We start from the raw sequence: 23,355 nt of genomic DNA, 5'->3' as shown, positions 1-23,355 counted from the left end.
TATTTATAACATTGTCAAAGAACTACTAAAAAGAGATATAGTTTACAAGTCACATGTACATCTGTTATCATAATTTGTGCAGAAAAGTTATTAATTTGCATCGAGTGACATAATTTAACATGTTATTAAAATGACAGACAGATTTGTTGACTTGACAGAATAATTCTTTGTTACAAAAAGTCCGTTTTCTAGAAGTTTGTCAATTGACTTCTCTAATTTGCATAAATAAGTAATTAACATGAATTATTAAGAAATACATTGGTTTTCGTCTAAAACAGGATTGATTTCGTGAATACTAAGTGAAACCGCTCCTAGTGAACAAATAGGTTTCACTGGGTGATTTTTATTTAAGGAGATCCAAAATACCTAAGTTGTACACTATTTTTCGTACTTCATATTAATTATTTAAGATGAACTCAGTGTTTTTACATGATGACATTTGCTGTATCAGTGATCAAGTGATATAAACTTTTGTGTGGGTTAGTTATTCAGTATAATTTAATGGGTTGACTGTTTATGGAGACATGTTACGCAATCATTGTCAACATACACAATAACTTTTCAATAATCATAAATACTCGTTAAACTGGATGAATTTGGAGGGTATCGCATACTTCGGTACAGTAAAGCCTTTAATATGTAGTTGTTACAATCTTTTCTGTTTCCGTGTTTAAAGATTGGTGTGATTACTGCTTTTGTCCAATCTGATGGAACCTGTCCCGACTCCTAGGCCATTTCAATTATCCTGTGTAGCCATTTAAGACCTGACATTCCACTGTATTTGATGAGTTCCGACTTAATTTCATCCACCCCACCCGCTTTATTGCACTGCAATCTATTGACCATTTTCTCCACTTCCTCAAATGTGATCCTATTTCCATCATCATTCCTATCCCATTCTACCACGAAATCTGAAACATTACTGATCGCATTTTCACCTACATTGAGCAACTCTTCAAAATATTCCCTCCATCTGGCCAAGGCATCCACAGGTTTCACCAGTAGTTTTCCTGACCTGTCCAAAATACTTGTCATTTCCTTCTTACCTCCCTTTCGAAGACTGCTAATTACACTCCAGAATGGTTTTCCAGCAGCTTGACCCATAGTCTCCAACCTGTTTCCAAAGTCTTCCCAAGATTTCTTCTTGGATGCTGCAATTATCTGTTTGGCTTTGTTTCTTTCTTCAACATAACTTTCTCTGTCTACCAGGGTTCTAGTATGTAGCCATTTTTGATAAGCCTTCTTTTTGCTTTTACAGGCTGCCTTGACTGTATCATTCTACCAAGCTGTTTGCTTCATCCTACTTTTACACACTACTGTTCCAAGACATTTTTTAGCCACTTCTAGTACTGTGTCCCTGTACCTTGTCCATTCCTTTTCCAATGACTGTAATTGACTACATTCAACTAACTGGGACCTTTCTGAGATCGCTGTTATGTACTTGTGCCTGATTTCCTTATCCTGAAGTTTCTCCACTCTTATCCTCCTACATATGGTCCTCACCTCCTGCACTTTCGGCCTCACAATCCCAATTTAAATAATGATCAGTGTCATCAAAGAATCCCCTGAATACACGTGTGCCTCACAGCCTTCCTGAATTCCTGATCTGTTATTATATAGTCAATGACAGATCTGGTTCCCCTGCCTTCCCAAGTATACCGGTGAATGTTCTTATGTTTAAAAAAGGAGTTTGTGATTACTAAGCCCATACTGGCACAGAAATCCAAGAGTTGTTTCCCGTTCCTGTTGGCCTCCATATCCTCTCCAAATTTACCCATAACCTTTTCATACCCTTCTGTTCGATTTCCAATCCTGGCGTTAAAATCACCCATGAGCAGAACACTATCCTTGTCCTTTACTCTAACAATTACATCACTGAGTGCCTCATAAAAACTATCCATCTTATCTTGATCTGTCCCTTCACAATGCGAATATACTGACACAATCCTAATTTTCTTGCTAGACACTGTCAAATCTATCCACATCAGTCGTTCGTTTACATACCTTATTGCAACAACGCTGGGTTCCATTTCTTTCCTGATGTAAAGCCCTACACCCCATTGTGCTATTCCTGCTTTGACTTCTGACAGGTAGACCTTATATTCTCCCACTTCCTCTTCTTTCTCACCCCTTACCCGAATGTCACTAACAGCTAAAACGTCCAGCCCCATCTTACTTGCAGCCTCTGCCAGCTCTACCTTCTTCCCAGAGTATCCCCCATTGATATTAATAGCTCCCCATCTCATTACCTTTTGTTTGCCAAGTCGTATCTTAGGAGTCCCTGGTTTGTCAGTTAGAGGTGGGACTCCGTCACCTCCAAAGGTCCGAGGCATTTTGCTCTGATTGTTGCCAGCATCATATTTAAAATACCAGGGAAGCAGGTTGCTAGCCTTACTTGCCCCGAGTCCCACTGGGTTTTACCCCTAACGGCTGAGGGACTAACCGGTGGATTTGGTAGTCTTTGCCGTATGAGCACAAAGGTGACCACGACTGAGAATATGTCCGAGTTGCCCAGCCTTATTCCAAAACAAATTGGTAGCCTGGTTCATGATGTGGGTTCCTGTAGTCATGTCCTAGTTCATGAACCACGGGCAACGTTGTGTATTAATGGCTTTAAAATATCTCCGTCGAACCTCGAAGGTCCTTCTGAACGTTTAGAGTCAGTAATGCCAAAACGATCCTCCAGAAACGAGGAAACAATTTTTATGGCGTTCTCTGTCCAATGGCATTATCCCCACGCACGGCAAAGATGTTTCTGGCTGTTCCCGCTGCTGTCATCCCTCTACTGAACTGTAAACAAAAGAATATGTCGGAAATGTTCTGATATTTCCACTTGGCACACCATCTTCTAGCGTCCGCAACTCCACCCACTGTCTCCAAATAACTAAATAACAACATTTACGCTCAGATAGTACCGGTGAACTACAAATAAAAATGACAATTGATAAATAAATCCATAGCAACTGGAATGCCAACACAAAAACACTACGTCCTTATGCACCAACCTAATAGTATACTTCATGTCAGTTTCACTACAGTTACGTGCTGCCTTAATATTATCGTTTCGAGTACCAGAAGTATACATTCAAAATATCAAGGCTCTCGTAATAGGTAAAAAATTTTGCACTGTAAACTGGTGCGTAGCATTATGTTAATAGTTCGGATGTCATCTGTAACGCTGTCTGTATAACGATGGAGGTCTCCAGGAAAAGTCTTGTGAGATGCGGAGGATTGGAGACAAATATAACATTGAAGCGTTAAGCGTAGAGAAAGACACAAATCAACATTAATATTACTGGAATCTGTCTTTCCATACAGTAATAGTAGATGAACTGGTTGTTTTATGTGCTCGAACGCCTTTTGCGTACGAGGCACAGACCTCATAAGAAGAAGACGTCTTGATACAACTTTATTTCTGTAACAGGTGAATTTATCTTGTATGTTTGTATCACCATTTGTCAATATTTCTTTCAGAATTGACAGCGTAAATGCAAACTGCACAATAGTTGTTGAGCGTATTCACTTAGACTGCTTTACAATGGACCAAGGCGTGACAGTGTACAAACTTGAAGATACAATTTTATGTCCATTCAGATGACCCAGGTTACTGGATTCAGATGCCGGAGACGCTACTCAAAGCACGCCCTTCGGCAAACGTTCTTATTAAGCGCAGAATATGGTAGTGTGTCTATGCTTATGGATTCACAAATTTATTTATCCAGCAGTTACACTATGTGATCAAAAGTATCCGAACACCTGGCTGAAACTGACTTACAAGTTCATGGGGCCCTCCATCGCTAATGCTTGAGTTCAATATGGTGTTGTTCCACCCTTGGCCTTGATGAAAGCTTTCACGAACTGCTGCACTGAGGACAGGTATCGATGTCGGTAGAGACGCCTGGTACGAAGACCGCATACCGAAACATCCCTAACGTGTTCTATAGGATTCAGGCCAGGACTCCATGCAGGCCAGTCCATTACAGGAAGGTTTTTGTCGTATAACCACTCCGCCACCTGCCGTTATCATGAATAGGTGGCCGGCCGGTGTGGCCATGCGGTTCTAGGCGCTTCAGTCTGGAACCGCGTGACCGCTACGGTCGCAGGTTCGAATCCTGCCTTGGGCATGGATGTGTGTGATGTCCTTAGGTTAGTTAGGTTTAAGTAGTTCTAAGTTCTAGGGGACTGATGACCCATAGATGTTAAGTCTCATAATGCTCAGAGCCATTTAAGCCATTTATGAATAGGTGTTCGATCTTGTTGAAAGGTGCAATCGCCATCCCCGAATTGGTCTTCAACAGTGGGAAGCAAGAAGGTACTTAAATTATCAATGTAGGCCTGTGCTGAGATAGTACCACGCAAAACAACAAGGGGAGCAAGCTCTCTCCATGAAAAACACGATCATACCATAACACCAGCACGACCGAATTTTGCTGTTGGCACCACAAACGCTGGCAGATGAAGTTCGCCGGGCATTCGCCGTTCCCACACCCTGCCATCGGATAGCCACATTGTGTACCGTGATTCGTCACTCCACACAACGGATATCGACTGTTCAGTCCTCGAATGTTTACGCTCCTTCCACCAAGTGAGGCGTCGTTTGGCATTTACCGACGTGATGTGTGGCTTATGAGCAGCCTCTCTATCATGAAATTGAAGTTTTCTCACCTTCCGCCTAACTGTCATAGCACTTGCAGTGGATCCTGATCCAGTTTGGATTTCCTGTGTTGTGGTCTGTATAGATGTCTGCCTATTCCACATTACGACAGTCTTCAACTGTCGGCAGTCTCTGTCAGTCAACAGACGAGGTCGATCTGTATGATTTTGATCTGTATGTGTCCCTCCACGTTTCCACTTAACTATCACATTGGAAACAGTGGACCTAGGAATTTTTAGGAGTGTGGAAATCTCGCATACAGACTTATGATACAAGTGACACCCAATTACCTGACAACGTTCAAAATCCCTGAGTTCCGCGGAGCGTCCTATTCCGCTCTCTCACGATGTCTAATGATTACTGAGGTCACTGATACGGAGTACCTGGCAGTAGGTGGCAGCACAATGGACCTAATATGATAAACATATGTTTTAGAGGGTGTCCGGATAGTTTTGACCACATAGTGTAGATTCCGAGAAGACGAAACGAGACGATATATAGCTTCAGCGCTGTCGGTTTCTTATTGTTGTTGCAATGCAGATACATTTATGTAGCAAGGAGAGGAAAAGTTACCCGAGCTTTTATTCCGAGGCTATATACGTTGCATTCTCTAGCTAAAGCGGACTGTTCGAGCATCGACTGACATGGAATCGAGAACTGTTCAGCCAAACAGCAAGCGAGTTGGTAACGGGACAGAGGGAATGGCATTTTCAGTTTCAGACAAAGGAAACTCCCCAAAACCGTCGTCATACGCCAGTAATAGGAACTACAACAAAAAAAGTTTCAACCCCGGGAAATTACCCAAATGGGACGGAAATCGGTGGATGTAATGTAGATACACAGACAAGCAAATAATTACAGTTTCAGAAAAAAATTGGTGATTTATTCAAGAGAACGAGCCACACAGTTGAGCTAGTCGGTCCACATCCGTCCCCTATCCAGTAGTTATTCGACTTGGTATTCATTGACAAAGTTGCTTGACATCCTCCTGAGGGGTATCGTGCCAAATTCTGCCCAGCTGGCGTGCTAGATGGTCAAAATCCCGAACAGGTGGTTGGACCGTGTTAATAATTCTCCTAACGCTGGGGAGTAGCGCCATGTAAATTCTGCGTACAAGGAAATATTACGCAGCGGGTTTTTCATGCAACGTTGGGGAGACATTCGACTACATCGCTGGCCGAGGTAGGGATTGGTAAGAACCATCACAACAGTAGGGAATCTCGCCGTTTGCGGTAGGACATCATCTTACTGAATAGCAAGCTTAGGATGGCTCGTCATGAAGTGCAACGAAACGGGGTGTAGAGTATCGTCGACGTACCGCTGTGCTGCAAGGATGCAGCGGATGATAGCGGAAGGTTCACGTTATCAAAAGAAAATGCACCCCAGACCAGGACTCGTGGTTATCGGGCCGTATGGCAGGAGGCATTCACATTGGTATCTCACCACTGCCCAGGGCATCTCCAGACACGTGTTCGCCGGTCATCGGTGTTCATATCGAAGCGTAACTCAACGCTGCAGACAGTTGTACTGTGAGATTTGCAGCTGAAACTTCATTTTAATGCTATTCTGAGACGATATGTCAGAAAGAAAAATTGTATGCCTTGTGTGCCTCATCCATATAATTTATAGAATGGACCATCAAAAAGTTTCCTTTCGAGGGCGTTGCTGGAGTGTATATGTAACGTATCGCGACTCCGATTCGGGTATACAAGCACCGAAACGTAGGAAATGATTTAGTGTGGCATTCGTATCTTTCCGACGTGCTTGCGGTAAAAGCAGAAACATGGACTATGGGGATGTTATTATCAAATGCATCCGAACAGGACTGACGTGCTGTTCTTTTCTTGGTTGCCGAAGGAGAAAACATCGGTGAACATCCATCGGAGAAAGAAGAATGTGCCCGTCGAAAGCTACCGTCACCAAATGGTGACCCAAGTTCCGTGCTGGTTACGATTCGACACAACACAGCGGTTGATCGTAGCGCAGAACTTACACGAACTCAAGTTGCAAACACTCGAGCAGTCGGCCCATAGTCCTCATTTCTTCCCATGCGATTCTCGCTCATTCAGTTCCAAGAAAAAGGCCATGAACGGTCGCCCATACCTGGGCAGAAGGCATTTACGGAGCTCCTCAAGCAGCAAGTCACGGTGTATTCAGCCTTGTGAGTCGGTGGAATGATTACCTCAAGTCTCACGGCGACTTTGCCCGATTGGCATACCGATTCAGGACTGTGCGGCCTTCGAACCGAACCTTTCTTTGACCCTTATATATGTTTATCGATTTGTGTAGTATGTTTCTCGCGCAACTACAGACAACTAATAAAGCACTGGACCGGAGCACGATCCCACTTCGTATTATGATTTCCGTTGTTCCCAAGCGAAGATGAACTGCTTTCTAGTACGATGTTACGGATGTTTTTCTGGCTCATCTTTGCTCCTGACGAGCTTTTTCTTTGTTTCCGACAACCTCATGCTCGACGGGAGATCAAACCCGAATCTTATCTCCTTCCTTCTTCATGTATCAGTTTATTAGTAACTGATTTGTACTAGTAACTCCAGACATTTGGTTGGATTTTAATGTGAATGTGTGTGTGTGTGTGTGTGTGTGTGTGTGTGTGTGTGTGGGTGGGTGTGTGTGTGCGTGCGTACTTGTGTGTGTGTGTGTGGGTGTGTGTGTGCGTGCGTACTTGTGTGTGTGTGTGTGTGTGTGTGTGTGTGTGTGTGTGTGTGTGTTTGTGCCCGTGTGTATTTGTGTGTGTGTGTGTGATCGCGCGCGCAGACTCAGTGCGTGTGCGTATTTCCCTTCTGCTTACACGCATGGGTCCCCCGAGCTACACACACGGAAGTCGGTAGGCTAGACACAATTTTTTCTGTATTCGAACACGCGTTCTGCTAGATCGCTTACTCGAAGTTAGTAAATTTTCCCCTTGTCATTAAGGTATGTTAAAAGTTTTGTTCCCTCCTGAACGACCGATCAGTGTTTTGACGCGGTAAAAGAAACAATTTCACTATTGTATAATTAGATCAGTTATGTTTAGTTGGAGGGAAGCGAATGAAAGTAATAACAAAGAGACAAGGAAACTGTTAGAGAAAGAAATAATAAATGATCTATGTTTGTTCTGCTCTCGCAAGAAGAACAGTGCAGATGTTAAATCTTCATATGGGTGCGTGAACACATTGAATTGCATTTTGTGGCGACAGAATCACATTTCCAGCAGCGGTGCATTCTCGTATGCGCAGCGGATATTGCTCGTGTTGAAGCTGTAGAGGCAAAACATAGTGCTGCTCCCTTCTTACATATTAGTTTTAATAAATGTTGCTCTGACCTATGCAAGGGTGCTATACAAAATCGTTCAACGGAAAATATTGTCATCCTACTTCTGCTCTAAATGGTAGTTCGGCTTATTTCGTCTGAAAGACTGTCCACCTGCTTCCGTAATCTACGTTTCTGACCTTTCAATAGCGAGATCTTAGTTCGTCGTTTCGACACAGCACTCACAGTGAGGCCAACTCACAATAAAGCCATTTTTACGTGTGTGGCCTGCCGTCTGATGTTATGTTCGAAGTAAACGGATATCGTGGCGTTATTGTGTTGAGACTTGGCTTCCTTTAAATGCGTTGAGTGTTTGTGCAAAACAGGTGATATGATACATAAGACATACAGCTGCGAAAATATTCTTCACTTATTTCACATCTGTAACTCTGAACCGGCTGTGATAGGATATTCAATGCATTTTCTTTTTTCATTTTTTTCAAATAGTCGTATGGTCAAGTCTTCTAATACCGCTGGCTATGCTGTTTCGCCACGTGAGGCACTCATATAACTGATCATAACCCCGAATCTATATCGATTTCACATTGTCTCGTTTACCCTTCATCCCACCTACCATGCGCATACTACGAATTTCATAATTTTATAATACGAGATTCAGTCCACTGAAAAGTGGTGGCCATTGTTTAGTCTTTACATAACACGAGAGTAACGAATTGTCTCTTTTATTCAACTCCTGTAATTCTTAGTTCTTCCCTTTGTTTCTGATTCTGAAAAATCATTAATTGAAGGAATGAACACTTGACGAAATATAAAGGCTGGCTGAATAATTACAGTGTAGCGAAAAGCGCTAGCTGAAAAGGAACAAGTGACTTTTAGCCTCCTCTATTTAGTGTTCTCGACATTTCATTTAGTCCACCCTCTTTGGATGGTTACTATTTTATAAGGAGTGATTCAATTAATGTATTAGTTTTGTATAAATGAAATATTATACGGCTTTGTTGGTCTTCGTTATTTACATAATCTATTGCATCATCAACACACTACACATTTACTTAGATACACACATTTTTTAGATAAATACTTACATCTCTACTCTTGGCTAGCCAACAATAACCAACACAGTAAACCACAGAACTGATAACATGGAACAGGAGTTATAGAACACAACCGCAGCAATACGCGTTACAAAGTTAGACAAAGGCGATGAGTGACGCAAGTCTCACAGCGCTAATACACATTGCGTTATGTATATGCAAAAAAGTCATATATGATTAATACAGTATATAATTTACTCTAAAATTACTTTAAAACTATAATCCAAAAAAAATTTCAGAAGTAATAATAGTAGTTTCAAATGTCTTTTCAAAATTAAAAAATATACTTATAGCACAATGTTTTAATCTTTACCGTCGGAAATAATTATTTATTGCGTATTTGTTCCAATGGAATGTAAACAGAATAATTCTTTGCTGATTATTTAGTCATAAATAAAAAAGAAACTTATTATATGGAAAAAATGTCAGTGGATCAGGTAACGTATCGAGAAAAATAAAAAAAGAAATCTGTCAGTACCATAACAGCCAATAAAAATAATAATTCCATTGCCGAAGGAGGACAAAACACAACTTGACGTTCTAAACGTATTATCTTTGTGGCCAGGAGGCATAAAATTAGGATTTCTTACTTTTACAATAAACGATAAATATTTCCGTACCTTCCTTTATTTATTCGTGGTACGCCACCACCAACATAGTCTGAATATGTGGTCAAAGATACTTCTATATTTCCCTGAAATATCCGATGACGTCTTTTTTGTTCTTCCAGATTCGTTGACTATGTTTTCCGGCTTGTTTACATATTAGGTTACGCAACATGGAAACTTGCCAACCAGTACCTTCAATAAAGTGTAACCTATAAGGCATCTCAAATGTACTGAACTGAGAATAAAGAGCCTAACTAACGGTTTTCATTTAAAATACCATTAAACAAACCAGAATATCGGAAAGGTAACTAACGAAATAAAGTTTTGAGGTAAGTACAAAAACTTTATTTTTCAGAGGATAATAGGTCATGAACTCTCCCGATAAGAGGGTATATTACTTACTCTAAAATCTGTTTAAATTACCTTCGACAAGCTTTTTGGAACTCTACTAGACAGGTACTGCAACGAAGAGCTGGGGCAGAGCATCAAGAATGTATATATTTGTATGTGTCCTTTTTCTGACAGTTAGAAAAGATATGGGCTACCATTAAGGTATGACGATTAAAATTGATGTGTATGTACATAGTTCATAATTTTCTCGGCGATCTTTATCTGATACATCTATAATCCGGAAGTACCCTTACGATATGTTGCGTAGCGTGATGCGTTTACCACTGCTCGTCCCTCCTCTCTCCTCTTTGGTGTTCAGTTCTGGAATGTTTCGGAGGATAACGATAGTTACGCCTGTGTGTGAGCTAGAATTTCCCTAAATTTACCCTCATAATCTTTTGGAGAGTTATACGTAGGAGGTAGCGATATATTGGTTGATACTTCTCATACGTGCGCCCTCTCAACTTCAAGGTAAATCGCATCGCGATGCAGAACGCCTCTCTTGCAGCTACTGCCACTGACGCCGGCTGAGCATCTCAGTGACGCTTGCATCCTTACAATATGAACCCATAAGGAAAGGTTCTGTGCTTTTGTGTACCCTCTGTACTTCCTCCGTCAGTTTTATCTCGTACGGATACTTGACTGAAGAGATATATTCACATAGTAGTCAAAGGAGGGATTTGTGAGATATGTCCCCCGTGAGTGGACATGAATTGATGCAGGTGATCAGACAGGACGCTTAGGTACATGTGATCTGCAGAGTCGTACCTAAATGAATCAGAGATCCCTTATCACTCAAACAGCACACACCCCACACCGTTACAGAGGCTCCACGATCTACTCATCTAATAATAAATATAATTCTACAGCTTCACCTTCCAAAAGCTTTTATTCTCTCCTTCTCAGAGCTGCTTATCATCCACATTATATTCTCGTACAAGGCTAAATAACAAACAAATACCTTAAGAGTACCTTCCCTAAGACTTACTGTTTTGTTCGATGTTAACAAGTTTCTCTTTTTCAACAACGGTTTCCTTGTTTTTTCAAGTCTGTATTTTGCTTCTGCCATCATCAGTTGTTCACTGCCTAAATAATAAAATTCGTCTGTTACTATTAGCGTATAATTTACTAATATAATTCGAATAACATCGCCGGATTTAATCCAACTAACTTCCGTTATGCGTTACTTTTCTTGACACATAATCATCTTATAGCCTCTTTTCGATACACTATCCATTCTGTTCATTTGCCATTGCAAGTCCTTTGCCGTGCGTGACAGAACTGCATGTCATCGGCAAACTTCCCTATGTCAAATTTTTCACCCCTTTCCTGATTTTTCTTGTGTTTCTTCACTGATTGCTGAATACATAGACTGAATAACGTCAGATAGCGACTATAGTCCCACCTCACATCCTTTCACGCACTTTATAACACTCCTGTCCGCTACTGTTATACTATAACCTTAAAGCTGGCGGCAGTTCGTATAGTGAAATTATTTTTATTCAAGCGATTATGGTATAAAGAAGCAGAGAAGTGTTACCCTCTGAGATGAATTTCGTTATACTGACCGTGTAGTACCTAACGGAGATGGCTTATCGAAAGTCAGAGTCAAAATTACGTAAATATTTAAACAGTACCAAACAATACTTTACCTATCTACACTGTTTAAAGAAAACGATCACCAGCCTAATTAGGGAAGAGAATGATTGACATTCTTGTTGAAGAAGATAAGAATAAGTAACTTTAAAGGACAAACACAACCCATACTTTGCCACACGAGAGTGCAATGAACTCTGGAACCTGTAAACGTTCACGTTAAAGAAAGTGCTAACAGTTACAAGAGAACACGGCTATTTACATAATGGTAACAGAAAATGACATATATTTTGTTTTGAAGGCTTGGTCAAACTGAATGGCCTCAATAATATTGCTATCAATATTCACTGTAGAATCATAAAATAGGCATAGGTTCAATATTACTTTTCAAACATTTTCCTATCTGACAAAAAAAAATTGTAAATGTAGTTCACTGCAAAATTATGAACTTGTCATAGGTTAAGTCTCTCTCTCAGCTAAATACTTTTCTATTTAGAATGACAGTTAAATGTATTTCACTAACAAACAATTTCTCACTGAATTTTGAACAAAAGAAGTTACTGTTTTCATAGATAGAGGTCTTTCTATTAATTGTTATTTATCCTAAGCATAAAGGATAAACCGTAGATACTATTTCATTATTAATATGCACTTTCAATACACAAGAGGAACCCAATATTGTACAGAATTTGAATTGAATAGCAAGAGTAATTAAGAATTTCTATAATTAAGTAACTTTGTGCATTTGAACTACTTTCAAAGGAGGGGGGGCCCTTAATCTTAACCAATATAGCAGAGCAAACTAAACACACTTTCAATACACTAGAGAAACAAGTAGTTAGCAAGCATGAACATGTAACTCTCAACAGTTGCAGTTCTGAACTTTTACTGAATTTGAACACAAATTTGAAATATTTGTAAGATCCTTTCAACAAACAATATTAATTTTAGCACACTCTAATGCTATATTAATTTTAATATGCCTCCAATAAAGGACACGGTAAACACTTTAGCGTGGGAGGGATCCTAAGTGGATGTGTGACTGAGGAGAAATCACGGTAGGTACAAGATTTCAGTCAAAACTTACCTCATATTTAGATACACTATAACATCCTATGAGCTGATCCTTCACTGTACATTACTATAATGTCCCATTACAGTGATTGCGCAGTGTGGTGGCAATTGCATGGTGGTAGGTGGATTTGCAGGTAGAATTGCTGGACTCTGTCATTTCTTGGTGGCGATGATAGATACCAATTCCAGATTAGTTCCAGCTATTTATCCATCCATCCGAGGGACTGGAAAGCGTCAAGAAAAGCCTCTCTCGGAACCAGCACAATACACATATTTTACTTGAGCAGTTGATAGTTTAGTAGCTCGTCCCCGACTGACTCTCAATTCCACCTTTTCTACCTACGCCAACCACAATTTGCGCGCGCTGCATGCTTCCGTTCCCGAGGGAACCACAACACCTTTTACATACAAAATAACTAAGAACCATAAGTGAGGATCACCAATTACATAACAACAGACAAACATATTAATTAAATAGAACATTTGCACTTATTGGTATTTATATAAAAAATTATTTAAACAAAATTATTCAATCTCGAAGATAACCAAAGACATTAAGTGAGAAGGACAAACTTATCATTTGCTCATATCGTATATATTACATAGGTCACACTTCCCACATTCTAAAAGACATCTAAGTTTTTAACAGAGAAATGAAAAAAAAAAACACTCTTATGGTATGGATTCAATCGAACAACGTTTACAGAAACTCAGCGATATAACATTAAATAAAACAAAAGCCAAAATAAATCAGTAGAGCAGTAGAGCTATGGTGTTACAACTTCAACTCTTGTAACTAGGGTCTGGTATCCGTACAAGTCGCGATAACGTTTCACACCCTATAATATATCCCTGCTACCTCCAACATTTCAAAAGGTATAATCCCGTTAACAGCGCCAAAGGTTTTCCTCAGTTCTATCACTGCTAGATAGATGAGTTTGCCTTTCTTTGACCTTTCTTCTAAGGAAAGTGGTGTCGTCATATTTGCCTCATTTGTTTCTTCATTTCTCTGAAACCCAAGCTGTGATCATACACTGGAGTGCAACACTTGAGGAAGAAGTTAACTCCGCATGATGTGTGCGTGCAAAGTAACATAGCTCCATGGGAACTGGACCACTTACAAAAATGGTTCAAATGGATCTGAGCACTATGCGACTTAACTTCTGAGGTCATCAGTCGCCTAGAACTTAGAACTAATTAAACCTAACTAACCTAAGGACACCACACACATCCATGCCCGAGGCAGGATGCGAACCTGGGACCGTAGCAGTCGCGCGGTTCCAGGCTGCAGCACCCAGAAAAGCACGGCCACTCCGGCCGGCGGACCACTTACAGAAAGAACTGAAGTAGTACAATACAGTACAGTAGGTAAGTGAAAGGAACACACAGTGACGTGAGTATACGGGAACATTTATTAAAACACGATTTTTCACGATGTTCTGGACATTACAGAAGGCGGGACATGGATTTTAGTAAGGTTTCTGATCAGTACGAACGGCTGTGCATCGTCTGTAACGTGTTCCCATTCCGGCCACAAGGTTGGTGCAGAGCTCTTGCGGTAGGGCGTTCCATTCTTCCACCAGCGTGGTTGACAACTGATTGGTGGTCGCTGGTGCATGTGAACGTACTGGAAAACGTCTCCCTAATGCTCCCCGCACGTGTTCAATGGGATTTAAGTGGGGCAACTGGCAGGCCAATTCATTCGCCGAATATCATGTGAGTCAAGAGTTTCTCCAGCTGCGCTGTTCCATGTGGTCGCGAATTGTGTATGCTTGCACGTGTGCATGTCTGAAGAGCACTGTACTCTGAAGATACAGACACTATATAAACAGACGTTGGAATCATCAATGATGTACCCATATCCGACGAGCAAAAATGACGATATGTGTTTCTCGTAGTGCGGGGATTACGAATTGTGCAAGCATAATGGTTTTGATTACGTGACATATGCTAGTTTCATTCGGTTCTGGAGGCGCTCTTGGGTAATCGAGGTGGTTAAGGCGACCGCTCGGGATATCAGGGTATAACTGTATATGGATGTGGATGGGCACTTATCACGGGATCATTATATATTTTTATTTTTATAGTTACGTATTTTTTTATTTTGGTTGGAGTGGCTTTAAATATTGTGGGCTAGCATGAGACTTTTAATTAACTGATACCGCGACAACACTCGTACGGACATCGGATGCCACGAAGTACGTAGGATATAATATTTTTTTAAGCACAACGCGCGACTCACCGCCTTCTAATAATTAGTTTGCGTGAGCTCTGCTATTTAGAAAAGAAAATTTGCGTATTCTTACGCAAACTGTAATTATTAATATTGGCACAATGTAGTTATATGAAGACATGGTGTCTGTTCTTTCGGACATGTCTGAAAATACAGACAGCACCCAATCATATAATCTGATTGGCCTTGTTGGGTGGATACACAGATACGTCCGACCTCCTGTAGGAATCTCGTAGAGCGAACGTGGAACAAATGGACAGAGACAGCGGGTAGGTGGCGGTCGATGGGAATGTAGATCGACGTTTAGGGGTGCCGAGATAGTCCGCGCACTTGCGATAACGCTGTGCCGCGAATGGTGCAGTGGTTAAGGTCCCTGCCTAGCAGACTGGAGCTCCCGGGTCCGAGTCCCGGTCTGGTATATACACTCCTGGAAATGGAAAAAAGAACACATTGACACCGGTGTGTCAGACCCACCATACTTGCTCCGGACACTGCGAGAGGGCTGTACAAGCAATGATCACACGCACGGCACAGCGGACACACCAGGAACCGCGGTGTTGGCCGTCGAATGGCGCTAGCTGCGCAGCATTTGTGCACCGCCGCCGTCAGTGTCAGCCAGTTTGCCGTGGCATACGGAGCTCCATCGCAGTCTTTAACACTGGTAGCATGCCGCGACAGCGTGGACGTGAACCGTATGTGCAGTTGACGGACTTTGAGCGAGGGCGTATAGTGGGCATGCGGGAGGCCGGGTGGACGTACCGCCGAATTGCTCAACACGTGGGGCGTGAGGTCTCCACAGTACATCGATGTTGTCGCCAGTGGTCGGTGGAAGGTGCACGTGCCCGTCGACCTGGGACCGGACCGCAGCGACGCACGGATGCACGCCAAGACCGTAGGATCCTACGCAGTGCCGTAGGGGACCGCACCGCCACTTCCCAGCAAATTAGGGACACTGTTGCTCCTGGGGTATTGGCGAGGACCATTCGCAACCGTCGCCATGAAGCTGGGCTACGGTCCCGCACACCGTTAGGCCGTCTTCCGCTCACGCCCCAACATCGTGCAGCCCGCCTCCAGTGGTGTCGCGACAGGCGTGAATGGAGGGACGAATGGAGACGTGTCGTCTTCAGCGATGAGAGTCGCTTCTGCCTTGGTGCCAATGATGGTCGTATGCGTGTTTGGCGCCGTGCAGGTGAGCGCCACAATCAGGACTGCATACGACCGAGGCACACAGGGCCAACACCCGGCATCATGGTGTGGGGAGCGATCTCCTACACTGGCCCTACACCACTGGTGATCGTCGAGGGGACACTGAATAGTGCACGGTACATCCAAACCGTCATCGAACCCATCGTCCTACCATTCCTAGACCGGCAAGGGAACTTGCTGTTCCAACAGGACAATGCACGTCCGCATGTATCCCGTGCCACCCAACGTGCTCTAGAAGGTGTAAGTCAACTACCCTGGCCAGCAAGATCTCCGGATCTGTCCCCCATTGAGCATGTTTGGGACTGGATGAAGCGTCGTCTCACGCGGTCTGCACGTCCAGCACGAACGCCGGTCCAACTGAGGCGCCAGGTGGAAATGGCATGGCAATCCGTTCCACAGGACTACATCCAGCATCTCTACGATCGTCTCCATGGGAGAATAGCAGCCTGCATTGCTGCGAAAGGTGGATATACACTGTACTAGTGCCGACATTGTGCATGCTCTGTTGCCTGTGTCTATGTGCCTGTGGTTCTGTCAGTGTGATCATGTGATGTATCTGACCCCAGGAATGTGTCAATAAAGTTTCCCCTTCCTGGGACAATGAATTCACGGTGTTCTTATTTCAATTTCCAGGAGTGTATTTTCACTCGTCGCCGCTGATCCTACGTAATGTCCCGATGCGGCTGTCAACAGTGATCTCCTCCCTTACCTTTCCTTTCTTCCCTTCTCCACCTTCAGATTACATATTGCACAATGTTTCCCAGAGCTGTATTCGTTATTGACAGTGTCCGCTCCTTCAGTCTCTTTAAATCTGCTCTCATACGAGATGAGCAGGCGAGCACAATCCTTTTTGCTTCAGTACCTATGCACTTAGCACCAACACGTATGGTGTCATTGATGTGCGGGTGTCATCGGAACGCCACGTACTTGTCTTCAGGCAAAGAGACCACCCACAATGCTGTTGCCGTGCCACAGTGTAGCATGAGATTGCGTGCCTTGTACTCTTGTTTAATTTTGTTGCAATTGCACCTGCTGTTTCACGTAGGTTCCTTCTTGCTTGCTGTACAAAGCAGCAGCCATTTGCTGCTGTAGCTGACCGTGGGCAACCACCTCCTCTCCTCCGGGCAGCAGAGAATGTTGTTCGGAACCCTCTCCAATCAGGAGAAACAATGCTGTGAACAATACCAATCGCCAGGGATACACACGTCACAATTCGTCCGTTTTTCCCGTTTGAATTCAGCCATATGTTGTCTCCGGGCGATACTGTAATGAAGAATGTCACGGTGCACCGCAAGTGTTCGCTGATTGACACACACTGACTCTACCCTTTACTCCAACAGTCTCGTGTTGCGCGGCCAGCAACATTTTGAGTTATAGACACGCTGATATCATGCCCTGTTACGCCCAGCATCCTGTGCACGACTGCAAGAGTGTTAGCCACATTCTCCGACACTTTCATTCATTTCTCCCAAGTAGTTCATATGTTATTTTACCTATCTCACCATTAAGGTTTACACAGCAGTGTATAATAAAATGGAAAACTGTATTAAACAAACTCGAAATGAACATGAGAAGAAGCATCCCGCCAAGTGACACGCGGCAAGTTCGTAGATCAAAACACGTGACGCCGTTGACATTTGATTTGCGGCTACTTGTCGCGGTTCTTGACGCGGGGCGGTGCGGTGCGTGTTGCAGCGATGTGACATCCCGCGACGTGGCGGCGTCCCCTGAGCGGCAGTTGGCGGCCCTGTCCAACATCACGGCCCTGATGAGGACCTTCTTCAGCAGCCAGTTCGTGTTCCCTGTGCTGGGCCATGACGACGGGCCGCAGCGCTACTCGGACCTGTTCGAGCTGTGGAGAACCTGGCTGCCGCCGGAGGCGGGGAACACTTTCGCTGCAGGTACGCAAAACTCCCCACACCGACGCCATTTGATGGCCAACTTCTATTTTAAGCTATTTGATACACCTGAACGAGGAACTGGCATGCTCGATTTTTGTGCTCGTTTTCTCCATTAATTGCTTTACTTGTCGTGGTAAAGATACAAATGGGTGATATATGACTGGTAGGAACAAAGTCTCCCGTAATTAGTTCATTATCTACCGTTGTCACACGAAGTGCAGCAGGTTGAGATAATTTCTTGACAACAAGCACAGAAATATTTTACACGCGTAACAACGCCGAAAAAAGTACAGACTGACAAGAAATCGTGCTTCTAACACATGTTAAAATAAATGTAACAATTTAAAATGTGGTGACAGTCCGCCATAATTAATTAACTCTGTGTTACTTCTATTCATACCCGTCGCTTTTGCATATTTTTTGTGGTTTTCAAAGCTGCTGTGAGTTCTTTTACTGTTACGTCATGTACGCCTTTTGCATCCTTTTCTGAGCTGGGACTTTTTCTTTTTTCCTTTCCGTCTTAGGACCAAACTGTATCCTTTTCGGCTTTATTTGATGTTTTCAAACTTTAAATAGTATCTACTGATGGTCATGAATATCACATTATATGTTACTAATGTATCCATCGAAGGCTTGCTTTTGGTTTCGCATCTCGCTCTTCCGATTATAGATATGGTTATTTTCCAGGATAGTGTTTGAAAGATAAATTTTATTCTGTTTTTTAAAAAGAAACTACTTAAAAATCACTAGGGCGATACTCTGATTTGAGTATTGGGAACAAGAATCTTCTAAGGTTGGGATAAAGTATTTGTATAGTTTACTGTCACTCTTCTACGATCCATTATAAGTGTCAGGTGCATTATAGTCTTCTTAAAAAATGTTCAAATGTGTGTGAAATCTTATGGGACTTAACTACTAAGGTCAGCAGTCCCTAAGCTTATATACTAATTAACTTATTCAAAAATGTTAAAATGTGTGTGAAATCTTATGGGACTTAACTAATAAGGTCAGCAGTCCCTAAGCTTACACACTAATGAACCTAAATTATCCTAAGGACAAAGACAAACACCCATGCCCGAAGGAGGCTCGAACCTCCGCCGGGACCAGCCGCACAGTCCAAGACTGCAGCACCTCAGACCGCTCGGCTAATCCCGCGCGGCATAGTCTTCTTATTGGCAGAGATGAATGTGAGATCTATCTGCAATTCGCTGGATTTTCAGTTCCCCTAGCCCTTACCGGGAGCCGAAATTGTACAAATTCCGTTGACGGATACCTGTCAATACTGTCAAATGCAGGTACACTTCGTGAGGCACTGCAGAAGAGCTGGGTATTTACCAGCAGACGCTAGAGCACAAACCAATTAGCAGAAATTATACACCACCACCTCCATCGTTATAACCGGTTGGATACTAACGACATATGTCAATTTAGGGTCAGGGTTCGAAAAGACCACGCCTGTGTCGAACTGGATTACAGACGAAAGCCGTGACTCTATTTGGACGTGATGTGTGGATACATGCTATACTGGATTAGATTAAAGCAATTTGGATTTAGATGATATATGATGAGTTTGATACGAAATTGTAGGAAAAGTTCCACACCTGTTAAGGACGTAAAACTTGTGGAACAGGGAAAACACACTCATGAGCCAAACCATTATAACCATTGCTATTCGTGCCATTCATTCCCGCTTGGCGGTGTTGCGGGCTACTGGTTAATAAAAGTGACAAACTGCTGCGACAGATTCCTTGCTTGCAATGCAGGAAAAACGGACTTTTAACATGTGTCCGGAAATGGACCGTGTGCGTGCAATGACAAAAAATTTTCCAGAAAATCACTACTAAGCTGCTTCACATTCACGTCATTGCAGACGTTGAAAGTGGCCTCCATGAGATTGTACGTGAGAGGGATAGTAGCGGTTGCCATGCAGGACAGAAGTGATCGTATTTTTGTCTTATGCGATGTTGGCGTGCCACTTGCTTGGAGCTTCTACTCCGGTTCACCGCAATATCCTGTAAGACCCGGTCCTTCAAATCTGGTGTGCGCACAGTCCGCCGCTTCCCTCTATATTCTTGTGTTTGAAAGGATCGCTGATCACACAGAGACCAAAAAAGAGCTTGAAATGTGGTGTGATGTGGCAAGTGTCTGTGTGGGCACTTGTTTTGGCACAGCCGCGCTGCCTCTCGACCATATCCATCCGCTTGGCCGTACACAAACAGTATCTCGGCTCGTTCCCGATATGAATACCGGACCATTCTGCTGCTTACAGCACGCTGCGTAAATCTCACAGCCTGCAACATCCAAGATTCAAATGGCTCAGAGCACTATGGGACTTAACACCTATGGTTATCAGTCCCCTAGAACTTAAAACTTCTTAAACCTAACTAACCTAAGGACATCACACAACACCGAGTCATCACGAGGCAGAGAAAATCCCTAACCCCGCCGGGAATCGAACCCGGGAACCCGGGCGCGGGAAGCGAGAACGCTACCACACGACTACGAGCTGCGGACGCAACATCCCAGGAACAGACGGTACTTGATCAGACGAATAGTCATTCATCAGCGCCCTCTAACGTGGCAAGGATGCATTTCCGGAAACATGTTTATAAGACCCTTTTTCCTCCACTTAAAGTCAGAAATCAGCCCCTACAGTTTGTAGCTTTTATTCGTTATCACCCTGTATAAGCAGAGCAAAGACGAATGAAGAATTATTCTACGGACTATACAGAAAACAAATAGGTAAGTCCACCTCCTTTTCTACGCCGGACTGCAGTGGCCGTTAAGTTATCGAGATTGGTCCGTGGATCAGTGGAAAAGTATCATCTGGTCGGAACAATCAGGCTTAATGTTACCAGTCAGCGGTTGTACTCGGATACGTTGTCATGTAGACGAACTGCTTTTCGAAACATGCGCAGAGCCGCGGGTGCAGTCTGGAGATGGGAGGATTATGCAATGAGGGACATTCATCTAGGCTTCCATGGGCCGTGAAGTAGTAATCAAAAGCGCCATGACAGCTGTGGACAACGTGGACTAATATGCGGCCCACCTACATTCGTTCAAGAAACTTCTTCCGGGAAGGCGAGGTCACAAGTTCAGAATCGTGCCACTGTCGTTTGAGGAGCATGAAATTGACCTTACGCAACCTTGTCGTCCAAATCCCCCTGACATGAGCCCGAAGGATCACATCTGAGAGGCTACCAGATGTCCGTAATTTACAGGAACCGCTGGAAACCAGTATCTCGTGAAACATACCATGGATTTATTGGATAAATGCCACAAAGAATGGTTGCTGTATTGCGTTTCACAGATGGACCAACAAGCTTTTTTAATCAAGTGGTCACATTGTCTTGGCTCGTGAGCGTAAATGAACAATATTGAGGCTTTAGAATGTGGTTTTAGAAGAGACCGTTGAAGATCACAAGAAGTGATCAGATAAGAAATAAAAAGGCCTGGCAATGATTAAACGATAAAAAAGTTAACAAAGACATTCTGTTCTAAGAGATACAATGGTTTGTCACATATTGAGATGTGATTCGTTGCTGAACCATGTAGCTGAAAGGATAATGGCAGGAAGAATTTCAGGGAGAGGCCTAGCTGAATATGTGCGAAGCAGCAGCTGTGTTGTGAATTCTTGTCAACCAAATCTCAACGCTGATAACAGTAACAACGTGTAATGTTTGAAATCATTGTAAGGATTCTCCATCAATTTTACACAGCAGAATTTGGCACAACTAGAGTCAGAGAATTCAGTTCCTATTACAAACAGTCATGCAAAGGCTGAACGGATTATAGTGTAGCAGGCTATGTGCTAGTTCAGTGTTGAAGGGAGCTAATGGGATGGCAGCAAAACCAGAAAAGCCACTACTTCACGAGTGCCCACAGAGTCCCAGTTTACCAAATTGGTGCACCGAACAAGGATACTGGTCCCCGCAATCGTGAATCACGAGACATTATGATCCGCTTCATTACCCCTGTACATGTGAGTCGAAAATCGGGATGTATTCAGGCGAATGGTAGGTACTTCCGCAATGGCTTGCTGACATGTTCACACATCGTATGTTCCCATTTTTTCGGTAGTAAGGGACCATATTTCCAACGAAGTACGCAGAACGAAACATTAGTTTCCTGTTCTGAATAATCTCCATGGCGTTTATCAACATGACTAGCTGTCATTAATACTTACTCGGTCCTTAATACACTCCTGGAAATTGAAATAAGAACACCGTGAATTCATTGTCCCAGGAAGGGGAAACTTTATTGACACATTCCTGGGGTCAGATACATCACATGATCACACTGACAGAACCACAGGCACATAGACACAGGCAACAGAGCATGCACAATGTCGGCACTAGTACAGTGTATATCCACCTTTCGCAGCAATGCAGGCTGCTATTCTCCCATGGAGACGATCGTAGAGATGCTGGATGTAGTCCTGTGGAACGGCTTGCCATGCCATTTCCACCTGGCGCCTCAGTTGGACCAGCGTTCGTGCTGGACGTGCAGACCGCGTGAGACGACGCTTCATCCAGTCCCAAACATGCTCAATGGGGGACAGATCCGGAGATCTTGCTGGCCAGGGTAGTTGACTTACACCTTCTAGAGCACGTTGGGTGGCACGGGATACATGCGGACGTGCATTGTCCTGTTGGAACAGCAAGTTCCCTTGCCGGTCTAGGAATGGTAGAACGATGGGTTCGATGACGGTTTGGATGTACCGTGCACTATTCAGTGTCCCCTCGACGATCACCAGTGGCGTACGGCCAGTGTAGGAGATCGCTCCCCACACCATGATGCCGGGTGTTGGCCCTGTGTGCCTCGGTCGTATGCAGTCCTGATTGTGGCGCTCACCTGCACGGCGCCAAACACGCATACGACCATCATTGGCACCAAGGCAGAAGCGACTCTCATCGCTGAAGACGACACGTCTCCATTCGTCCCTCCATTCACGCCTGTCGCGACACCACTGGAGGCGGGCTGCACGATGTTGGGGCGTGAGCGGAAGACGGCCTCACGGTGCGCGGGACCGTAGCCCAGCTTCATGGAGACGGTTGCGAATGGTCCTCGCCGATACCCCAGGAGCAACAGTGTCCCTAATTTGCTGGGAAGTGGCGGTGCGGTCCCCTACGGCACTGCGTAGGATCCTACGGTCTTGGCGTGCATCCGTGCGTCGCTGCGGTCCGGTCCCAGGTCGACGGGCACGTGCACCTTCCGCCGACCACTGGCGACAACATCGATGTACTGTGGAGACCTCACGCCCCACATGTTGAGCAATTCGGCGGTACGTCCACCCGGCCTCCCGCATGCCCACTATACGCCCTCG

The 23,355-nt window shown here is 43.7% G+C and overlaps 1 protein-coding gene across 1 annotated transcript in view; it reads left to right on the top strand.

Moving 5' to 3' along the window:
• LOC126179316 (acid sphingomyelinase-like phosphodiesterase 3a) overlaps positions 1–23,355 on the top strand; it is a 1,154,906-nt gene that overhangs the window by 1,110,473 nt on the left and 21,078 nt on the right. Inside the window, exon 6 of the mRNA XM_049924599.1 lies at positions 17,824–18,029. Coding sequence (XP_049780556.1) covers positions 17,824–18,029 — 206 coding nt within the window. The remainder of the gene's footprint in view (positions 1–17,823; positions 18,030–23,355) is intronic.

Source organism: Schistocerca cancellata, chromosome 1, assembly GCF_023864275.1.
Source record: "Schistocerca cancellata isolate TAMUIC-IGC-003103 chromosome 1, iqSchCanc2.1, whole genome shotgun sequence".
Lineage (NCBI taxonomy): Eukaryota > Metazoa > Arthropoda > Insecta > Orthoptera > Acrididae > Schistocerca > Schistocerca cancellata.
This window is presented reverse-complemented; position numbering and strand designations above follow the sequence as displayed.